Raw genomic sequence first — 23,503 nt, forward strand, 5'->3', positions numbered from 1 at the left:
TTGGAGTGAACTCTTGCAAGTTCTAATGTCCACTCCCAGCCAGATCCACAAAGGAATTTAGGCTCCTACATCTCAGTTTGAGCAGGGGGCTGGACTCAATGACCTCCTGAGGTCTCTTCCAGCTCTGCGTTTCTATGATTCTATTGTGCTCAGTGTGAGCACCGAATGTGGTTCTGAGGAGACGGAAGCCAAAAGAAATACTACCTATCCTGAGAGGTAGCAGCCCTAGTGCGATGGGAATTGCTCTGAATTGGCCATCTTCATTAGGAAAGGGCTGAGATACAGTTTTTGTTGCCCAAGGAGAGGCGTAATTTGAGAGCGGCTCCAACCTAAGCGCTCCCTTCTGTGTCCGTTGCAGCTGTGCAGAACTGTAGCTTCATGTGCGGAGAAGGAAGAAGCCCTCTGCAGCATCAAACACTGCGCGCTTCCAAGTGCCCAAGCCGTTCCGGCGTGCATTTAAAGAACGCAGCCAATTCAAAACTGGCCCCAACTTGAAATGTCCAGCAATACAAGTGTTTCTTTTACTGCCACCCCAAAGTTCCCAGACAGTTTTGAAGCTACGATTTGTCCCATGACAGAGCAGGGTTAATGGACCTGAGGGCTGAGCTACAGTGAAAATTTACCTCAGCTTAGTTACATCACTGGGGAGTGTGAAAAAGGCACACCCCCTGGCTGTGTCTACAATGGGCCACTTATTCCGGAAAAGCAGCCGCTTTTCCAGAATAAACTGCGAGCTGTCTACACTGGCCCCTTGAATTTCCGGAAAAGCACTGACGATCTACTGTAAGAAATCAGCTGCTTTTCCGGAAAAACTATGCTGCTCCCACTCGGGCAAAAGTCCATTTTCTGGAAAACTGTTCCAGAAAAGGGCCAGTGTAGACAGCACAGTAGTCTTTTCCGCAAAAAAGCCCCGATCGCGAAAATGACAATTGGGGCTTTTTTCCGGAGAAACGCATCTACATTGGCCACGGACGCTTTTCCAGAAAAAGGGCTTTTCCGGAAAAGCATCCTGCCAATGTAGACGCCTTTTTCCGGAAATACTTATAACGGAAAACTGTTCCGTTTTAAGCATTTCCGGAAAAAGGTGCCAGTGTAGACGTAGCCCCCTGTGAGATACAGCTAGGCCGAGCTAACCCCCTTGCGTTGACAGCATTAGGTCAATAGAAAAATTCTTCTGTTGGCCTAGCTGCCATCTAGGCTGTTTAGTTTAGAGAAGAGGAGACGGAGAGGGGCTGTGGTAGCAGTTTTCAAGTATCTAAAAAGGGCGTTACAAGGAGGAAGGAGAAACATTGTTTTCCTTGACCTCTGAGGACAGGATGAGAAGGAATGGGCTTTAATTGCAGCAAGGGAGATTGAGGTTGGACATTAGGAAAAACTTCCTACCTGTCAGGGAGGTTAAACACTGGAATAAATTGTCCTAGGTCGGTTGTGGGGTCTCCATCACTGGAGATATTTAAGAGCAGCCTGGACAGACATCTAACAAGGATGATCTAGCTGGTGCTTGGTTCTGCCATGAGGGCATGGGACTGGACTTGATGATTCTCAAGGTCCCTTCCAGTTCTAGTGTTCTATGATTCTCTCAGGGCTTGTCTACACTACAGACCTGTATCAGAAATTGACGAACCCGAAGTAACTCCTCTGGAATGAGGTTTAAAAGCTAATTCGATTTAGGGCTTCATTTCGGAATCCCGTTTCACTGCCGCGTGTAGCTGTGGGCAGTTACTTCGGGCTAGTCAATTTCTAAAATGGTGACTGGCCAGGAACATGCTAACGAAGCGCGGGATATTTAAATCCCGGGCTTCATTTTCAATTTCGGTCGCCCTCATTAGCCTCCCCTAGATCGAACTAGAGGGCTAGTGTAGACATACCCATGGTTGTGCCAACCAATCCCACCATGTAAAAAGCACGTTGTCAGAAGAGTTTCTCCCACAGACTTAGCTGCTGTCTCTCAGGCAGGTGGATTAACTGCACCAACAGAAGAGATCTGGGCAAATCTTCTAGTTGCAGATATGATATCGCTGGGGCAGGGAGGGCGGGGGGGACGCTGTTGTATAGGGAGGTGACATCTGTGGGGGCAAGGATGGTGTTTAGAAGGAGGTTGTTAATGGTGAAGAGTATCCGGAGGGAGTTGGTTTTGCCCTTTGTTGGTCAGTGGTTTAACGGCACCTTCTAGGAGCCCTTGTATCTTTCTAAGTGAAGCTTTGCAGGATTGTGAACACGTACAGTCTACGTTAAGGGGCACAGACAGTGCCATCTAGTGTCTAGGTCCCTGCCTTTCTTCAGCACAGGCCTAATCTCAGGTATGTGAGCAACCTTTAAACGCAACAGGCCCATGCATATAGCAGTGGACACGAGTGACGTATCTTGCTGGAGCAAGAACTAAGAGACCTGGTTCCTATTTCCTGCCCTGATCCTGGCTCAAGGGCCTGGATCCGCAGCTGGTGTAAATCAGCGTGGCTCCACTGATCTGTCAGCCTGCCCACATGCCTGTGAAAAGGGGGTAACGATACCCCACCGGGTAAGCACTGTGAGGTGTCTGGCTACTGCACACTGTAGTATAATATAGTATAGTCTTCCCCACAGTTTCCGGTAAGAAGCCACTGAGGAGAGAATTGATAGGCTTTTTGACTCCCTGGCATGGGTGGTGGGTGAAGGCCAAGCTGGGGAAGGCAAGCCCCAGCCCCGCCCCTTCTGACCAAAGCCCCACCCCTGGAATCAAGCCCCACCCACCCCAGCCCAATCCTTCCTGGCCATCCAGGTTATGTCTACACTGCAGAATTTTTTCAGGAAAACGGCCATTTTTCCAGAAAAAACGACACTTACATCCACATTGCTATTGCGTTCTTTCAGCAGGAAGTCGAAAGACCAGAGGGGTTTTTCTGACAGTGGTAAACCTTTTTCTACGAGGAAGAAATCTTTTTCTGAAAAAGCTTTTTCGGAAAAAGGTGTGTGTGGACGCAGCAGAGGGTGCTTTTTTGAAAGAAGAGGCCTCCCGGAAAAAGGTCAGGTGCCCTGGTGGCCACTCCGTCCACAGGAATCGCAAGTGAAATGCGAGATAATGTCCAATGTGGATGCTATTTTTCAAAAAAGCAGATCACTTTTTCATCGCACTTTGGCTGTGTAGACACTCTCTTTCGAATTTTTTTTTCCTAAAGATCTCTTCTGGAAAAGCTTCTTCCAAAGAAGCCTGCAGTCTAGATGTAGCCCTAGAGGGCTGAAGCTTACATGTTGCAGCCTGGCCCCGACCCGCCCTGGTGGCCGGGGCAAATAGGCAGTTATACCACCCAGCCCCCATGCTCCCTGGGTAAGTCACTGTCAGATCTTGAAACTTCCTGCTGAAAAGCATCCTCACAGTTATCTCTGAGCACAAATTATTGATGATCTGCTGCTCCCTTCTGTTACCACCCTGGCTGTAGCAGTGTGATCTGTAACGGAGCCATGTGACCCTCTAAGCATGACCTGCAGCTAGAGGCCGAATTACATTTAGCCTCTCCGTGCCAGGGAGGTTGTGAATTACAGGGCTAAGATTCCACCGGTAAGCCACGCTAGGCAAAGTCTGGGCAGTGCCCTCACGAGACAGAACTGAGCACCTTCTAGATCATCCCTGACAGGTGTCAGTCTAACCTGCTCTTAAATATCTCCAAAGATGGAGACGCCACAACCCCTGTAGGCAATTTATTCCAGTGTTTAACCACCCTGACAGGTAGGAAGTTTTTCCTATACCTAAACCTCCCTTGCTGCAGTTTAAGCCCATTGCTTCTTGTCCTAGCCTCAGAGGTTAAGAAGAACAATTTTTCTCCTTCCTCCTTTCAATGATTATCATGTCCCTTCTTGGTCTTCTCTCTTCCAAATGAAACAAGCCCAGTTCTTTCAGCCTTTCCTCATCGCTCATGTTTTCTAGGCCTTGAATCATCTTTGTGGCTCTTCTCTGGACCTTCCCCAGTTTCTCCACATCTTTCTTGAAATGCGGTGCCCAGAACACAGCACTCCAACTGAGGCCTAATCAGTGCAGAGTAGAGCGGAAGAATGACTTCTCGTGTCTTGCTCACAACACTCCTGTTAATACAACCCAAAATGATGTTGGCTTTTTTTGAAGCAGTGTCACACTGTTGACACATATTTAGTTTGTGGTTCACTGTGAAACATGAATATGACACATATTTAGCTTGTGGTTCACTATGAAACATGAATATGACACATATTTAGCTTGTGGTTCACTAGGTTTAGGGGATAAAATGGTGTCCTTGGCCTCTGTTTGTCAGAGGCTGGAGAAGGATGGCAGGAGACAAATCGCTTGATCATTGTCTTCAGTCCACCCTCTCTGGGGCATCTGGTGCTGGCCACTGTCGGCAGATAGAATACTGGGCTAGATGGACCTTTGGTCTGACCCAGTACGGCCGTTCTTATGTTCTTATGACCCCTAGATCCCTTTCTGCAGTTCTCCTTCCTAGACGGCCTCTTCAAATTTGGTACACATGCAACTGATAGCTGCTAAATGGAGTTCTCTGCATTTGTCCTTATTGAATTTCATCCTATTTGTTTCAGACCGTTGCTCCAGTTTGCCCAGATCGGTTTGAATTGCATCCTCTCCTTCAAGGCACTTGCAACCCCTCCCAGCTTGGCATCATGAGCAAACTGCAGCAGGGTTCTGGCTATGCCGTTATCTAAATCCCTGATGGAAGAAATGTGGAAGAAACTTAGAGGCAGCACTTCATGCCATTGATTAAAATGTTCTGTCTAATGTGAGGGGGCTGCCTCGATTCTTTTTTGGTGCATGCCCATCTTGATCCGGTTTGCATGATCTTGCAGTCCTGGTGCAGAGTTTCGATGGGAATTTGGGCAGGTGGATGTCATGTGATGGGTCTGTTCCCGCTGGATTCCAGATCAAAACTATGGAATAACCAGTGGAGAGACTTCCCTCCGCTGTCAGAGACCTCGCCCCTTGTTTCATGCCTAGGGCAGTTTCTTCTCTGAAGGCATGTTGGGAATTCGGCATGTGCTAAACCCATCCCATGCCGACTTGCTCATCAACTTGCTCAGTGGTCTGGATAGTCAAGTACCCAACAAGCATGACAGGGGAATGGCCAGGAATAAAAAATCAGCAGCTTTTGGAGACGGGCTATCTATGCCCACCATGACGTGGGAGAGGAGTGAAAGGAAGCAAGCCCTCAGCCCCGCCTCCAACCCCGCCCCTTCTGCACAGGCCCCGCCCCTCCAGCACCAAGAGGAGGGAGGCGGCACGCAGCCCCAGTCTCCTGGCCCTGGAGTATGAGGAGGGCGGGTGCTGGGGGTTGAGTGCTGCAGTAGGTGCTCTGCGGGCAGGGCCACCCCTGGCAGTTTGGAGAGGCAATGCCTTCCCCTGCCTATGAGACCCGCCGCTCCTGTTGGACGAGCAATCTTCCCCACTCCTCTGCAACCAACACAGGTGCCTCTCCCCTTCCCCCTGTGGTGGGAGGAAACGCCTCTCTCCCCCACAGCCCCGAGGTGGGGCAGAGCTGGCTGTCCCTCTCTCCCGCTGTGGCCACAAAGATGGCGGCCGCTCGCCCACCCCCAGCAGCTGGAGGAGCTGTGGTCTCTCCCCTCAGCCTGAGGCCAGGAAACTTGGCCTCCTCTCCACAGCCCCAGAGGAGTCCTATGTCCCTACTGATTGGGGGCAGAGGCTGCAACTCTTCTTGCCCCCTGCATACTCCCTTATCAGAGTCATGGGCTTTGCCCCAAGGAGTCCTCACTGGCATTTTAAAGCAGCTCTGGGGGGCACGTATCACCACACGCCTCCAACCTCAGCATATCACCACATGCCTCCAGGAGCCGGGGCTTTCAGACATGCCCCCTCCACATGCTATGCTGAGACTGGCTGTAAAATGGTTCAAGCGGGCAGCAGCATGCTCAATGAAGCCATAGCACTGGGCCTCAGTTCATTGCTGTAAGATGGCCTCCATCGCTGGGCTGCACAGCCTCACGAGGGAGACCCACCCAGAAAGCTTTGCGCTGCCTGAGGGTGATGTTTGTGTAACCGCCACCAAGCAGATTTGAACCTGGGACCTTGGGAGCTAAGTATAGAAGCTTCTACCCGCTGAGCTAAAAGCCTGCTAATTCTCAGCCCACCCTGTAGAGGTCTCTTGGTCTTATCTCTTGCTGTGGTCTAAGTGCCATGCCATGGGACAGTGAACCCCACTAGGGACATGTCTACACTACAGAGTTTTGTCGGAAAAACAGCCGTTTTTCCGACAAAACTTGAGGAACATTCACACTGCAATTGCGTTCTTCCGCAAGAAAATCAAAAGAACAGAGGGGTTTTTCTGGCATTGGTAATCCTCATTCTACGAGGAAGAAGCCTTTTTGCGAGAAGCCACACAAAAGGCGTGTGTGGATGGGGAAGAGGGAGTTCTTTCGGAAGAAGAGGAAAGAGGAAAAAGCACAGGGGCCCTGGTGGCCATTCTGTCCATTGCAATCACAACTGAAATGCGAGAGAGCGTCCATTCAGTCTGGACGCTCTCTTTCGAAAAAGCAGATTGTTTTTTGATGCACTTAGCCTAGGTGTGTGGGTTACATGCTTCCCCTAAGAGAGGGAGCACGCCCTGAGCTTTGAAGACCCAGTTAAGATCTCCCCACTTGTAATCGCCACTGGATGGATTTAAACCTGAGATCTCTTAGCATAGGAGCCGCTACCCTCTGAGCTGAAAGGTCTCTTGTTATCTGTTGCTGTGCTCTAAGTGCCACTGCATGGGACAGTGAACCACACTAAGGGTACGTCTAAACTACATGGCTCTGTTGACGGAGCCATGTAGATTTGTTTGTTCGGCAAAGAGAAATGAAGCCGCGATTTAAATAATCGCGGCTTCATTTAAATTTAAATGGCTGCTGCGCTGAGCCGACAAACAGCTGATCAGCTGTTTGTCGGCTCAGCGCACTAGTCTGGACACTTCCCTGCCGACATGAAAGCCCTTTATCGACCTCCCAGGTGTACCTCATCCTACGAGGCATAACGGGGAGGTCGATAAAGGGCTTTCAGGTCGGCGTGGGAGCGTCCAGACTAGCGCGCTGAGCCGACAAACAGCTGATCAGCTGTTTGTCGGCTCAGCGTGGCAGCCATTTAAATTTAAATGAAGCCGCGACTATTTAAATCGCGGCTTCATTTCCCTTTGCCGATCACCCTAATCTACATGGCTCCATCGACGGAGCCATGTAGTTTAGACACACCCTAGGTGTATGGGTTACATTTGCCTGGCATTAACCGCTCTCTTCCCTCCTCCAGGCCACCACCGAACCCCCGAAAAAGAAACCGGACCCTGTCACGTCAGAGACCGTGGTGTTCTGGGGGCTACGCCTCTGGCAGGTGATTGGAATCTTTGCCATCTTTGTCCTTGGAGTCAGTAAGTCACCGTTCTCTGCCCTCCACCCCTGTACCTGGGACCCCTCCCGCTCCCTGCACAGCCAAGAGCAGCGCTGCAGGGGGTCCCCTTCTTCTTGGGACTTTGCAGTGTCAGCTCGCAACAGGTGCTTGGGCTGTATATTTCACAGGCGCTATTTCACAAGGCATTAGGTGTTCACTGTGTGCCATGCCAGTCGTCAGCCGGCCGGAGAACCACGGTCCCTCTGGCCTTATGGATCTATGAATTTCAGAGGGGTAGTCGGGTGACTGTACTGTACCTTGGAAAAAAGCTTTAAAAAACAACGAATAGTCCTGCAGCACCGTAGAGACTAACCAAGCATGTCGATGGGGTCGTGCGCTTGCTTGGGCACCACCCACTTCTTCAGTTGGCAGAGAGCGTTCAAAGTGCTCGTGCGTGCCTGGTGTTTGTCCTTTTAGTCATTGGGAGGTGGAACACATGAATTTCAGTGGGATCTGGGCACTTCCCTTCTTCCGGCGGCTTTGGGAATGTCACTTCTGAGTGCCCGGTTCTTCACACGCAGCATAACTTGTCTTCTGTGAGGAAGAGTGAACAGGGAGCTAAGCTGCTGGATACAGATCAGCGACAGGCAGATGTCAGTGGTTCAGGAGGCAGATTAGAGATCAGGGATCCTCAAAAGAGCCATAGTAGTATGAACTCATTGTTTCACTTACTACAGTACTATACATCCAGTCTAAGGGTACGTCTAGACTACATGGTTCCGTCGATGGAGCCATGTAGATTTGTTCAGCAAAGGGAAATGAAGCCGCGATTTAAATAATCGCGGCTTCATTTAAATTTAAATGGCTGCCCCGCTCTGCCGATCAAAGTAGGAATAAGATCCTCCGGAAAAGGGCGCTTTTTCTGGAGGATCGGGGCCAGTGTAGACGCTCTTTTCCGGCTTTTCTAAAAGCCGGAAAAAAGCGGCGGACATTTTTATTTAAATGCCGCGGGGGATATTTAAATCCCCCGCGGATTTCCCTATTGCGATCTCTGAAATTAACATGCCCCTTCCAGAAAAGGGGCCAGTGTAGACGTAGCCAAAATGAATTGAATTACGGACCTGAGCAACTTCAGATCAATCTTCTAGGAACGCTATAAAACAGCGGTTCCCAACTGTTCTGCGGCCCGGCAAACCCAGTCGCAAACTTCTAGTGGCCTGGTAACATTGTATTTGCGTATTTGCAAATAAAATGTTACCTGTCCACCAAATTATGTACCCAGCCCTCTCGGCCACCACGCAGCAGCCAGCTTCAGCGCTGCTTCAGACTGGTAGTTGGGAATGACTGCTATAAAATATTCAACCTCTTACTGGCATTTGTTAACCCATATAAGAAGGCTTCTGGTTCTTCAGAGGAAAAGGCTTTGCCCTCTTTAAAATAAAAATCGGATATTTTATCTTCTCCACACCCCACAGGCATAAAACCATAGTGACGCACACAAAATACTCTTTGGCTGCGTCTAGACTGGCAAGTTTTTCCGCAAAAGCAAATGCTTTTGCGGAAAAACTTGCCAGCTGTCTACACTGGTCGCTTTGAATTTGCGCAAGAACACTGACGATCTCATGTAAGATTGTAAGTGTTCCTCCGCAAAGACAATGACTCTCCCGTTCGGGAAAAAGCCCTCTTGCGCAAATGCTTTTGCACAAGAGGGCCAGTGTAGAGCACTGAGAACCGTTTTGTGCAAAAAAGCCCCGATGGTGAAAATGGCGATCAGGGCTTTCTTGTGCAAAACCGCGTCTAGATTGGCACGGACGCTTTTCCTCAAAAAGTGCTTTTGCGCAAAAGCGTCCGTGCCAATCTAGACGCTCTGTTCCACAAATGCTTTTAATGGAAAAACTTTTCCGTTAAAAGCATTTGCGGAACATCATGCCAGTCTAGACGCAGCCATTTTGTTGCTCTCTATGGAGGCCGAAGTCTTACATAAAAGCAAGAGAGCAATATTCCTTTGACTACTTGGTCCAGTTTTCTATAGGACTAACCCTGTCAAAAAGAAAAGAGAAGATGCAGGGGGAGGATGAACAGGGGTACCTAGGACAATTATTTGTTTTAAAGCCATATCTTGGTATTTCTTTAGGAACCCCCTTCTATTTTTTCAGGAAGAAGTGTAGTGAATAACACGAGGGCTATGGCTACACGATGGGTTTTCTCAGCAAAAAATATGCTAATGAGGGACTCCTTTGCATGAGTTGCCATTTCATTTGCATATTTTCTGCAGATCCGTTTTTGCGCTGGGGTTTGTGCGCAAAAAATATTCATCCTCTTACCAGCATTTGTTAACCTATCTAAGGAGGCTTTCAGTTCTTCAGAGGAAAAAGCATTGCCCTCTTTAAAATAGAAATCGATTATTGGGGCTGGGGTTTTTGCGCTGGGATTTTCGTACAAAAACAAGCAGTGTGGACGTTTTCTTTTTGTGCAAAACCCCCTTTTTCTGCACGATCCTTGTGCCTCAAAAAAGGAGGTGTACCGATCTTGCGGGAAAAGGGATTGTTGCGCAAAAAGGAAACATCCACACTGCTTGTTTTTGTTCAAAAACCCCAGCGCGAAAACAGATCTGCAGAAAATATGCAAATGAGATCATGACTCATGCAAATGAGGCCCTGGAGGTTTTTCGCCTTCCTCTGTAGCATGGGGTACAGATCACAGCTGGAGGACTCTCTGCATCTTGGGGTCTTCAAAGTATTTGAAGGCTTCAATATCGGAGATATAGGTGAGAGGATTATTCTAGGAGGGGTGGGTGAGATTTTGTGGCTTGCACTGTGCAGGGGGTCAGACTAGATGATCATAATGGTCCCTACTGACCTTAAAGTCTATGAGTCTATGAGTCTAAATGAGTCCCTCCTTAGTATCTTTTTTGCCACGAAAACTCGTTGTGTAGATGTAGCCTAGAAGTTATTTCTCATTGTATTTATTTACGTCTTTTACTAAATCCAGGGTTTTGAGGGACGAGGGAGCTATGGGTGCAAAGGGACTGTGCCTGGTTCATTTACAGCAGGGCGGGCAGTGTCTATTTTATCTTCTCCTTGCATTTGGACCCTGGCATAAAGGTACATGGGTCCCATTCTCTCTTGCACCCATGCTGTTAGTGTAAGCTATGCACCTACTGGGGGTGGTGTGCTGTCCCATCTAGTGTGGAAGCTTTGGTAGGGTCTGAGGGCTACCCCATGCTCTTTGGGTCTTGGTTTTGCTCCAGAGGGCTCACTGTTTTCATCCAAGAAGACAATTCAGGGAATGTTTCTGATTCCTTAGCTCAGGGGTGAGGAACTATGGTTCTTGGGCCAGCCAGGATCCAGCCCCTGTTTTGCTTTGATCTGTCTCATGGACAGGGTCTGATTCACAAAGGGGCAATAAGGCTGCAGCCCCTAAAGCCCCTGTTTTCCGGGCTAGTCCTTCCTGGAATTGTGCAGAAAAGCACCTGGGGATTGCATGGACTAGAAGCTGGATATGAGCCAACAGGGTGACCTTGTAGCCAGGAAGGCTAATGGCACATTGGGGAGCCTTAGTTGTTCTTGCTCTGCCTTTTGTCCAATTTGCATTAGGAAGAGTGTTGCCAGTAGATCTAGGGAAGTGATTATTCCTCTTTATTCGGCACTGGGGAGGCCGCATCTAGAGTACTGCGTCCCGATCTGGGGCCCCCTCTATAAAAAGGATGTGGACGCATTGGAGAGAGTCCAGCAGAGGACAATGGAAATGATGAGGGGGCTGGAGCACATGACTTATCAGGCGAGGCTGAGAGATTTTGGGCTTCTTTAGTTTGCCGGAGAGAAGAGTGAGGGGGATTTGAGAGCAGCCTCCAACGTCCTGAAGGGAGGTTCCAAAGAGGATGGAGAGAGGCTGTTCTCAGTGGTGATAGATAACAGAACAAGGAGCAATGGTCTCAAGTTGCAGTGGGGGACGTCTAGATTGGATATTGGGAAATTCTCTTTCAGTAGGAGGGTGTGGAAGCACTGGGATGGGTTCCCTATGGAAGGGGAGGAATCTCCATCCCTAGAATTTTTTAAGTTTCGGCTTGACCAAGCCCCGGCTGGGATGCTTGAGTTGGGTTGGTCCTGCTTTGGGAAGGGGGCAGGACTTGATGACCTCCTGAGGTCTCCTCCAGCTCTAGGATTCTCTGATTCTCTGTGTTGGTTTCTAGCCTGTGTTCTTCACAGTGACCAGGAGGTGGCAGACGTATATTACAAATGTATTTCAGAGGAGGAAAGTGAGGAGACGGATTCCAACAACACAGCTGTGTTAAATTCCCATGGGTAATGAAGAACATTTCACTTCCCTGTCTCTCAGGCCCACCCAAGCCATCAATTTCTATGGACATCAAGGCTCATAGACTCATAGACTTTAAGGTCAGAAGGGACCATTATGATCATCTAGTCTGACCCCCTGCACAGTGCAGGCCACAGAATCTCACCCACCCCTCCTAGAATAATCCTCTCACCTATATCTCAGATATTGAAGCCTTCAAATACTTTGAAGACCCCAAGATGCAGAGAATCCTCCAGCTGTGATCTGTGCCCCATGCTACAGAGGAAGGCGAAAAACCTCCAGGGTCTCTGCCAATCTACCCTGGAGGAAAATTCCTTCCCGACCTCAAATATGGCGATCAGCTAAACCCTGAGCATGTGGGCAAGACTCATCAGCTAGACACCCAGAAAGTTCGTTATAGTAACTCCTATCATCCCTCCATTGACCTATTTCCTAAGGCTATTAACCTATTTCCTATTGACCTAAGGCTATCGAGAGTCAGGCTCCTTCATAATAAAATGTTGGGAGAACTCCTAAATGTTTCTGTCAAGTTCTAACTACTCCACAGCAAGCTGAGTGCTAATGGGAGATGCAGTGTTGATGTAACTATACAGGTCCCAGGATATTAGAAACACAAGGGGGTGAGGCAATATCTTGGGGAGAGCCAAGTGAAATCTAGGGGGTCACCAAATGAAATGAAGTGGCAGCAGGTTTAAAACAAACAAAAGGAAGATTGTCTTCACTCAGCGCACAGTCAAACTGTGGAACTCCTTGCCGGAGGATGTGGTGAAGGCCAGGGCTTTAAGAGATCTAGATAGATTCACTGAGGTTAGGTCCAACAAGGGCTTTTACGCAGGATGGGTAGGAATGGTATCCCTAGCCTCTGTTTCTCTGGAGGTGGGTGACAGGGGAGGGATCATGTGAGGATTATGTTGTGATCCCTCCCTCTGGGGCATCTGGCCTTGGCCACTGTCGGCAGACAGGACATTGGGCTGGACGGACCATTGGTTTGACCCAGTCTGGCTGTTCTTATGAGAGAGACCAGCTTTCCAATGTTACCTTTCTGCCAGGGGGAACCGACAACAACCAGAGTCAGATTTATCATTGTAGCACAGATCTGGTTCAAGCCCTCACCCTGTCAACCCCTGAGAAAATTACAAGTTGATTGGTTTACGCCCGTTGGGACAGCCCGGTCCCACTGTGGCAAAACCCCCATTCACTTCAGTAGCAGCCACGGACTGACCCCCGAACGTAATCTCTCAGCGAGCACACACCCGCACGCCACTCTCTTCAGAAGTGGCTAGTGCTTGGCTCTTGGACGTGAGACATTTCCGTGTGTCTGAAGCCGGGCGCCTCCAACGGCGGCAACAAAAATCGTGACGTGGTTCTGAAAATCTCAGCCTGGGTATTCCGAAAGCGGGGGGAGGCCCTCGTGAGCCGTAGCTCCCGTGTGAAGGCAGGTAGGCAGACATGTCTCTGCTAGGGTTTCACCCTGTCATACAGGGGTGGGCCATCATTTCTGAGCGGGGCAGGGCACTCCAAGGTTTTGGTAAGTGGTCAAGAGCTGCACGTTTCTATGGAGGGGAGAGAATGGAGGTTGGGTGCAGAAGGGAGCTCGGGGGAGGGGGCTGGGGTACAGGAGAGGATGTGGGATCTGAGAGGAATTTGAGCGAAGGAAGGGAATGTGATTTGGGCCAGGAGATTGGGGTGCAGGATCCTCGAGGAGATACGGGGGCAGGAGAGGAATGTAGTCAGGGGTATTGGAGGGGTTGCAGGGTCTGAGAGGGAGTTGGGGTCTGGGGGTGCAGAGGGCTTTGGGTCATGACCTGAGGCAGGGAATTGGGGTTCAGGAAGGAATTTGAGTGCCAAAGGCCGGGAGGTGCTTACCTAGGTGGCTCCTGGCCAGCAGCCCTATAGGACCCTGAGGCAGGCTCCATGCCTGCTAGAGTCCCAGACTGCACAAAATGGCTGGCTGCTCCCTGTGGTTCTCTGCTCCGGGCGCAGGAAGGGACAGACTTTGGGCACTGTCCCAGCCCCCAGCACAATTTCTCAGCTCCTAGGGGCCGTTTTCCAGCCAATCAGAGTTGAGAAATGGAGCAGGGCAGCACACAAAGCCTCCCCCCTTTCCCCGTCAGACTGGGACAGACACGGCGTGGGCCAAATTCATCATTGGTGGTAATCCCCCTGGCTTCACCAGTTACTGCAGGGATAAATGCGGCGCGATTCCTGAGTGGTGGGCCTAGGAGAGTTCTCTCACTCCAGCAGGGGGCGCTAGAAACCAGTTCTCCACTAGCAGGCTGGACCGATAGATGCTGGGTGGATGGTGCTTTCTTGCTGAGAGCTACAGAATCAGGCAGGACCTGTTTGCTCCTTCCCTGCTACTGCCCCCACCCTGGCCTGCCCCACCGCAGCTCACACCTGCCCCTGCCTGCCCCACAGCACTTTCCAACCCACCGAGCTCGACTGTGTGCAGCCAGGGGGCCAAAGCGAAGGGAGGGAGACACCATGCCTACTAGCACCTGGCCCCTCATCCCACCAAGCTTCCCTGCCCCATTAGCTCCTCAGGCAGGAGCAGGGGGCAACTAGTGGGAGGGGCACCAGTAGGAAGCGGGGGATGAAAACCACCAAGTGACTTCCCCATGTGACCCCCCCCCCCCCATATGACTTGTTTCCTCTAAACATAAGACCTCCTGTGCACCAGGCCACTCGAGCCCTGCGACCCAGCCCCACCCACCCCTAGGCACCCAGGAGATCCGCCACCAAGCAGAATCTGCCCTCCCCCCACTTTAGTTCTTCCGACCCACAAGGCTGAAAAAAAGATCCCACAATGAACCTTTTTCCTTGTCTCCCCCTCCCCATCTCTGTGTTTTTTGAAAACTAGATCCGCTAAACGCCATTCAGCTGAAGAAGTGGGTTGTGCCCATGAAAGCTCATGATGCCTTCTACATGTTTTGTTAGTCTCTAAGGTGCTGCAGGACTATTGGTTGTTTTTGATGTTTTTCCGGGTACAGACTAACCCGGCTCCCCCTCTGGAACTTTTGTCCAGAGCCTCTGTTTGCTGGAAGTTGGGAATGGGTGACGGGATGGATTATTTGAGGATTCCCTGTTCTGTTCACTCCCTCTGGAGCACCTCGCATTGGCTGCTTCCTGTTGGAAGACAGGACACAGGGGCTACATTTAGACTCCAGGCTTCTTTCGAAAGAAGCTTTTTTCGGAAGAGATCTTCCGAAAAAACTTCTTCCAAAAGAGAGCGTCTGCACAGCAAAAGCATATCCAAAAAAATGATCTGCTTTTTTGAAAGAGTGTCCACACTGATTGAGCGGTGAGGAGTCTTGGGGCACCTTATAGACTAACTGAAGTGTAGGAGCATAAGCTTTTGTGGGCAAAGACCCACTTCGTCAGATGCATCTGACGAAGTGGGTCTTTGCCCACGAAAGCTTGTGCTCCAACACTTCGGATAGTCTATAAGGTGCCACAGGACTCCTCGCCGCTTTTACTGATTCGGACTAACACAGCTACCCGTTTGATACTTGACACCACACTGAATGGACTCTCTCTTGCATTTCAGCTATGATTACTATGGATGCAGTGGCCACCGACGGCACCTGTGCTTTTTCCTCTTTCCTCTTCTTCCAGAAGAACTCCCTCTTCCCCGTACACACACGCCTTTTTGCGAAAGATCTCTTCCGCAAAGAGGCTTCTTCCTGGCAGAAAGAGGATTACCAATTCTGGAAAAAAACCGTCTGTTCTTTCGATTTTCTTGCGGAAGAACGCGATTGTAGTGTGGATATTTCTCAAGTTTTGTTGGAAAAACGGCCATTTTTCTGACAAAACTCTATAGTGTAGACATAGCCTGGGCTAGATGGACCTTTGTTCTGACCCAGTCTGGCTGTTCTTATGGCCACTGTGACCATCTCGTCCCTGAAATAAATCCTGTTTGAAATAGGGCACAGATTCTGGGGGGGAGGGAGGGAGGGGGGAAATCCAACCTTAATTTAAAAATCAGGTTGCACTATTTCATTGGGTGTGGAGCCAGGTCTCAGGTCCTGCCATGAGTAGTCATCTCATGCTTTGAGCAATTCTTCCCCCTTTGAAGTCTTTGCCCCTTTAGAAATAACACAAGAAGTGAAGATTCAGGAAGGCACAAAGGTACGTGCACATCCCATCAATTCCCACGCCCCAGGCGCCAAGGATGTGATAAGGAAAGGAAAGCAACACCAGCCATGTCAGTGCCTTTGTTGTAATGTGTGCATTTGGGGGGTCTACATTGAAATCCATCTCTAATAAAGGACCAAAAAGTATCTGGCTTCCTTCTCGTACAAAATTCCACTCCGCATTCCCCGGCTTCCAGCTGTGAGAAGTGATTGAATACTTGGATGGTTTGAGAGCTGAACGAAGAGAGAGAAACATCAAAAGCGGCATCGGCGCTGATGTTCGGTTTAAAAGAGACTGGCAAGGGCAGCTTTCCGAAGCCAAAGAGTGCACAGACCGCTGCATGGCGTGGTAGAGACAAAGCCGAGATGTATCCTGCACAAAGAGAGGAGAAGGCGTGTAATTTACAACCGTGTTTCCCAACCAGAGCTCCAGTCCACCACCTTGCTCCCTCCTAGACCCCACAACCCATCTCTAAGCACCCTAACACCTGCTCAGATCCCCCCCCAACCCCAATCTCCTGCCCTAAGCCCACTCCCGCCCTCCAGACTCCTTGGCCTCAACCTGGAGTCCCCTCCTGCACCCCAAATGTCTCATCCCCAGCTCCACCCCTGAGCCTGCACCCCCAACCTTCATCCCTCCCACTCTCTGAATCCCTCGGCCCCACCCATGACCCAGATTGTCCAGGTGCCGTATTAATGTTATTACGTGCACCACTATGGAGGTGATAAGGAAAAAAAAAAAGAAAAAATAATGGAGATATACCTATCTCCTGGAACTGGAATGGACCTTGAAAAGTCAGTGAGTCATAAGAACATAAGCACATAAGAATGGCAGTACTAGGTCAGACCAAAGGTCCATCTAGCCCAGTAGCCTGTCTGCCGACAGTGGCCAACACCAGGTCTCTCAGAGGAGGTAGACTGAAGACAATGATCAAGCAATTTGTCTCGTGCCATCTATTTCCAGCTTCTGACAAACAAAGGCCAGCGACACCATTCCTACCCCTCTGGCTAATAACCTTTTCTGGATCTAACCTCCATGAAATTGTCTAGCTTCTCTTTAAACTCTGTTATAGTCCTAGCCTTCACAGCCTCCTCTGGCAAGGAGTTCCACAGGTTGACTATGCGATGTGTGAAGAACTTTCTTTGATTAGTTTTAAACCTGCTACCCATTAACTTCATTTGGTGTCCTCTAGTTCTTCTATTATGGAAACTAATAAATAACTTTTCTTTGTTCACCCTCTCCACACCACTCATGATTTTATAGACCTCTGTCATATCCCCCTCAGTCTCCTCTTTTCTAAACTGAAAAGTCCCAGTCGCTTTAGCCTCTCTTCTTATGGGACCTGTTCCAAACCCCTAATCATTTTAGTTGCCCTCTTCTGAGGCCAAAATATGTTTTTTGAGGTAAAGAGACCACATCTGTACTCAGTATTCACAGCAGGACCAAGTAGTGTCCTTGACAGATTTGCCCCAGATCTTTAAATGGCCTTCTGAAGGATTGAACACATAACCCTGGATTTAACAGACCAGTGCACAAACCATTGAGCTATCCCTCATCCCCAATACTGTGGTCCTGTGCTGTGCTGTGTTGTTTTGTGCTGTGCTGTGCCATGTCACACCACATCACACGCCCGCTCCATAGTGGTGCACATAATATTCATTCCGCACATGCGCATACCAACTTAGAGGGAGCATTGATAGTGGTTCTTTACTGACTTACAGAGCAGCGGGCTGTACGGTTTCCTCACTCACACGCCCATCTGATTCCCTAGAATTTCAGCTGTCTTTTCTTTAAGTCAGTCCATCCCTCCTATGAACGGGAAGGAAAATCTTCAACCCGTGAACATTTGCCTGCCGACGTTTGCATGGAGCCTGAGACAAGCGCTTTGAGCAGATCCCGGCCGGCCAGACACTGTTTGCGACACCTGACAAACCGAGGATTCACAACCTTTTTCATGCTATAAAAGCTTACAGGGAACGCTGCCCCTAAGGCCCTGTGAAGTGGCCCCATGTCAGTCCTACCCAGTGCGGGGAACAGACACAACAAAAGTCACAAAACGTGAGAAGAGGAATGAGCCTAAAACCTTGCACAGAAAGAGGCTTATCAGGCATATGGGCTGGGGAACCTTTTTTGGCTCGGGGGCCACGCGCCCACAGTAAATCAGTTGGAGGCTGCACACCAGAACCTGGGGGAGGGGGGGTATGTCTACACTACCCCGCTAGTTCGAACTAGCGGGGTAGTGTAGACATACCCTGGGATAGTTAATTGTGTGAGCCCCTCCCCTGGCTCTGGTGTGGGGCCGAAAATGAGGGGGCCAGTGTGTGGGCGAGGTCTGTGTTGTATCATGAAAGCAAGGTAGTAACAAACGGCAACAGGCCTTTATTTCCCAAAGGGGAAACCTCTTTCCAAAGCTGCTGCTGCTCCCCTCTGTAGCTCTCCCTCAGGCCTGGCCCATCTCCTCCCCCTCCTTCCTGGCTCCTATGCTTCCAGATTCCCAACAGCCAGTGCTTAGGGTTGCCAGGTGTCCGGTTGTCTACCAGACAGTCCAGTATTTGTGCCCTCTGTCCAGTAGACCGCTCCAGCTCTGCTTCCCACCCCCCCTCCTCCCGCCAGCTCAGCTTCCCGCCCCCCCTTCCTCCTGGCTATCCCTGCAGCCCCCGGACACCCCCACCCCCGCCTGCCAGCTCTGCTTCCCCCCATTCCTCCTGGGCAGCCCTGCGGCCCCTGGACACCCCCTCCCCCACCCACCAGCTCTTCTTCCTGCCCCCCTCCTCTCAGAAGCTCTCCTTCCCACCCCCCCTCCTCCCGCCAGCTCTGCTTCCCGCCCCCCTTCCTCCTGGCTATCCCTGCAGCCCCTGGACACCCCCACCCCCGCCTGTCAGCTCTGCTTCCCACCCCCACATTCCTCCTGGGCAGCCCTGCAGCCCCTGGACACTCCCTCCCCCACCCACCAGCTCTGCTTCCCGCTCCCCTCCTCTCAGCAGCTCTGCTTCCCACCCGTCCTCCTCCCGCCAGCTCTGCTTCCCGCCCCTCCTTCCTCCTGGCTATCCCTGCAGCCCCCGGACACTCCCCCCCCCACCTGCCAGCTCTTCTTCCCACCCCCTATTCCTCCCGGGCAGCCCTGCAGCCCCTGGACACCCCCCCACCCGCCAGCTCTGCTTCCCGCGCCCCCTCCTCCCACCAGCTCTTTTTCCCACCCTCCCTCCTCCCAGCCAGCCCCGAGACCCCCCCTGCCAACTCTGCTTCCTGCCTCCCCTCCTCCCATCTAACCCCACGGCCCCTGCCCCGCCTCCCGCCAATTCTGCTTCCTGCCCTGCTCCCCCCCCGGCCAGCCCCATCCTGCTCCCGGCCGGTTCTCTCCCCTCCCCCCCCGCCCACGATCAAGTGTGTCTGTTTTTTGGCGGGGTCTACCTGGCAACCCTACCAGTGCTCCCAGTTCTAATCATTACAAGCCGCATCTAAAACACCCACGTCGGCTGGGAGATGGGCTTGAGGTGAGGGGTACGAGCCTGACAGGAGTGCAGGGGCCATGTGGGGGTGCACAGTCAGGGTGGGAGGTAGGAGCAAAGTGGGGGGTGGGGGTCTGGGCGGGAGAGGGGTGCAGGAGCAGACTGAGGGTTGGGGTCTGGATGATGCTGGTGCGGTTAGCAGGAGCCACTATCCTTGGGGGCTGAATCCATCCCCCAGGCCTTAAGTTCCCCACCCCGAGGTGAATGATACAGTCTCCTAGCCAGGCAGAATTCTGTGCGGCCCATTAACGAACACTGACATTTCCAGGTAATCATCTCAATGCAAAAGGCTGGAAACGTTCAGTCCCGAGCTGACATTAACTTTGGCATTTAGAGGATTCCAGGAGGCTTTGCTTGGATTCCTTGTAGGAGCGTGGAACAGCCACATACGCAGGAAATGCAGTTACCTCAGACGTACTTGAGGTGGGGAAGCCATAAAAGAAATGCCAGCGAGAGCAGAAATTGCCCTGAAATGCCCCCATTCTCCTCTGAAGAAGCAGCCTCGTCTCCCACTCTTATTAAGAACAGAAAACTGATTACAAGAGTCTCAAGTGAAAGGAGGCGCGCAGGAGATGTTATGACTTCCCATTGGCAAGGAAGAAATATAGAATCCTCTTAGACTCATAGTATCCTAGAACGGGAAGGGACCTCGAGAGGTCATCAAGTCCAGTCCCCTGCCCTCACGGCAGGACCAACCACCATCTAGACCCTCCCTGACAGGTGTCTGTCCAACCTGCTCTTAAATATCTCCAGAGATGGAGATTCCACAACCTCCCGAGGCAATTTATTCCAGTGTTTAACCACCCTGAAGTTTTTCCTAATGTCCAACCTCAACCTCCCTTGCTGCAGTTTAAGCCCACTGCTTCTTGTCCTGTCATGTTAGGCCAAGGAGAACCATTTTTTTCCCTCCTCCTTGTAACACCATTTTAGATACGGCCAGTCCCCGAGTTGCAAATGGTCGATTTACGACCGTTCGCATTTACGACCAAACCTCCCATTACGCAGTCGTAAAAGGCGGTCCCCGAGTTATGAATGAAACAGAGCGTCTAGACTACAACCAGTACTTTCGAAAAAGCAAGCCGCATTTTCGAAAGAGAGCACCTAGGCCGTCTGGATGCTCTCTTTCGAAAAAGCACAGCTAGCATTACATAGCACCTTTTTTCGAAAGAGCACTTTTGAAAAAAAGCATTATTCCTCGTAAAACGAGGTTTTCCACAGTCGAAAAACCTGCCGCGTTCTTTCAATTTACTTTTGAAAGAACACGGTAGCAGTTTAGATGCAGGGGAAGTTTTTTTGAAAAACGGCCATTAAAAAAACCGGTAGTCTAGACACACCCCAAGTGTGGTTCACTGTCCCATACAGTGTCACTCAGACCACAGCAACAGATAAGACCAAGAGACCCCGACAGCATGGGCTAAGAGCCAGCTGGCTTTTAGCTCAGAGGAGGTTCAAATCTACCTGGTGGTGGTTACAAGTTCACTCCCTCTGGGGCACCGGGCATTGGCCACTGTTGGCAGACAGGACACTGGGCTAGATGGTGTGACGGCGCGTTGGGGGTCCCCTGTCTCCTGCACCCCGAAATGGCACAAATAGACTGCACCAGCCGGTGGAATAGAGGAAGTTTATTGCCTCTCCAGGATACAGCACAGCACAGATGTAATCTGGTCACAGAGCTGGGCTAGGATGCCTCAGGCCCCCTTGAGATGGGGGAGACTGGGCCCCTAAACTCCAGCCCCTGTCCCTAGGCTGTCTCCTCCATGCTCCCAGACAGCAACTAACCCACACTCTTCCAGCCCTGCCCCCCAGCCAGGTCAGCATTCCCCCTTCCTTTGTTCCTCTCCATGGGGGGTGTCTGGCCATACTGGTTGAGAGATCCCTTTGCATAGTGACTCATCCTGTTTTGCTGGGCCGTGGTACCAACTGCAGCCAGTGGGGGTTACCCCAGAGCCAGCAGCATAGAAACCAGCCAAGTACCCCCACTACGTCACAGATGGGGCTTTGGTTGCACCCAATTTGGCCGTTCTGATGCTGTTCTGTTGGTTTTTGGGCAAGTCTCTTAATCTACTGTGGTCCCTGGTGGTGGAATGGAGATGCTCCTAGCCTAATTCACAGGAGCTTGGGAGGGTAAGATGAGCGGAGCATTGTGACCAGCTTGGATTCTGGGATGATGAAGAGGAGACAAGGAACCTAGAGGGACCTTCCTAATGAAGTCAAAACTGCCAGGTTCCCCTTGAAATCCTCCTTCCCCCACTTGTCTCTGCTGGCTATGATTTGGTGAACCCTTGACTTGTTCTAGCAAACTTTAACTCACGCCGACTCTCTCCCCTCTCTCAGTTATAACCCTGTGCTGTATTTTCAAGTGCCGGATTCCCCGGACGAAGAAAGAGATCGAGGCCCGGTACGCACAGCGGCAGGCAGCCAAGACGTATGCCGACAAACTGGAGACGGTGCCGCCGCTCAACGAGCTGACGGAGATCCCTGGAGGTATGTCCACACCTCCCTGTTTCCTCTCCCGGGTTTCTTGGGGCAGACATGAAGCGTTAGGTTGTCCACAGGCACAAAGCTGTGTTTAAGGAAACACAGAATCCTACGGCTGGCAGAGACCTCAGGAGTCATTGAGTCAACCCCCTGCACAAAGCAGGACCAACCCCAACTCAATCATCCCAGCCAGGGCTTGGTCAAGCCAGGACTTCAAAACCTCTAGGGATGCAGATTCCACCCCCTCCCTAGGGAACCCATCCCAGGGCTTCCCCACCCTCCTAGGGATGTACTTTTTCCTGACATCCAACCTAGATCTCCCCCACCACAACTTGAGCCCATTGCTCCTCATTCAGCCCCCACTGAGAACAGCCTCTCTCCATCCTGATGGCTCAATGTCAGGTTGGCGGTTGGTTTCAAGCAGAGTGCCCCAAGGATCGGTTCTTGGACCGGTTTTGTTCAATATCTTTAATAATGATCTGAATGAGGGGATGGGTTTCACCCTCAGCAGGTTCGCAGGTGACAGTAAGGTAGGGGAAGAGGTAGATAGGCTGGAGGGCAGAGATAGGGTCCAGAGTAACCTAGACAGATTATAGGATTGGGCCAAAAGAAATCTGATGAGGTTCAACAAGGACAAGTGTAGAGTCCTGCACTTGGGACGGAAGAATCCCAAGCATTGTTACAGGCTGGGGACCAGCTGGCTAACTAGCCATTCAGCAGAAAAGGACCTGGGGATAACAGTGCATGAGAAGCTGGATAAGAGTCAACTTGTAGCCAAGAAGGCTAATGGCATATTAGGGTGCATTAAGAGGAGCATTGCCAGCAGATCTAGAGAAGTGATTATTCCCTTTTATTCAGCTCTAGTGAGGCCACATCTGGAGTATTGTGTCCAGATCTGCCCCCCCTCCCCAACTGCAGAAAGGATGTGGACACATTGGAGAGGGTCCAGCAGAGGGAAATGAAAATGATGAGGGGGCTGGAGCACTTGACCTATGAGGAGAGACTGAGAGATTTGGGTTTTTTTATTCTGCAGAAGAGAAGAGTGAGGGGGGATTTGAGAGCAGCCTTCAACTCCCTGAAGGGGGGTTCCAAAGAGGCTGGAGAGAGGCTGTTCTCAGTGGTAGAAGATGGCAGAACAAGGAGCAATGGTCTCAAGTTGCAGTGCGGGAGGTGTAGTTAGGATATTAGGAAAAACTATTTCCCTAGGAGGGTGGGGAAGCCCTGGGCTGGGTTCCCTAGGGAGGGGCAGGGAGAAATCTCCATCCCTAGAGGTTTTTAAGTCTCGGTTTGACAAAGCCCTGGCTGGGTTGATTGAGTTGGGATTGGTCCTGCCTTGGGCAGGGGGCTGGACTTGGTGACCTCTTGAGATCTCTTTCATACGTATGATTCTATGATCCTCCAGGGCATTTAATGGCCAATTGCACCAACAAAAGACCTGGACCCTTAGTTTTCTGGACAAAGCCCCCCCTGGCTTTGCACACGCTCTTTGTGGCAGAAAGCCCCAGTGTTAAGATTCAAGGGTCAGATCCGTAGCTGGTGTCAGTCCACATAGCTCCATTCATGGCAGTTGGCTCTCCCTCCGCTGATGCCCATGAGCAGAGCAATGCTGAAAGGAAACCTTCCGACCCACTGAGCCTCCAGCCTCGCTGTGTGTCCATTCGAAAGGCCAGGTTCCAGGGGGTACCAGAGGGGAGCAAATGCGTCGCTAACTCAAGGGGGGGCCAAACCCATC

The 23,503-nt window shown here is 51.0% G+C and overlaps 1 protein-coding gene across 2 annotated transcripts in view; it reads left to right on the forward strand.

Moving 5' to 3' along the window:
• Nucleotides 1-23,503, forward strand: part of TMIE (transmembrane inner ear) — a 40,416-nt gene that overhangs the window by 5,629 nt on the left and 11,284 nt on the right. Inside the window, exons 2-3 of one of the 2 annotated variants that reach the window (XM_014576869.4) lie at nt 7,256-7,373; nt 21,628-21,777. In XM_014576869.4, the coding sequence (XP_014432355.3) occupies nt 7,256-7,373; nt 21,628-21,777 (268 nt within the window). Of the gene's footprint in view, nt 1-4,545; nt 4,742-7,255; nt 7,374-21,627; nt 21,778-23,503 lie in introns of those variants that run through there. The other variant, XR_012902146.2, reaches the window with a different exon arrangement.

This window comes from Pelodiscus sinensis, chromosome 2, assembly GCF_052426305.1.
Source record: "Pelodiscus sinensis isolate ZL-2025 chromosome 2, ASM5242630v1, whole genome shotgun sequence".
Classification (NCBI taxonomy): domain Eukaryota; kingdom Metazoa; phylum Chordata; order Testudines; family Trionychidae; genus Pelodiscus; species Pelodiscus sinensis.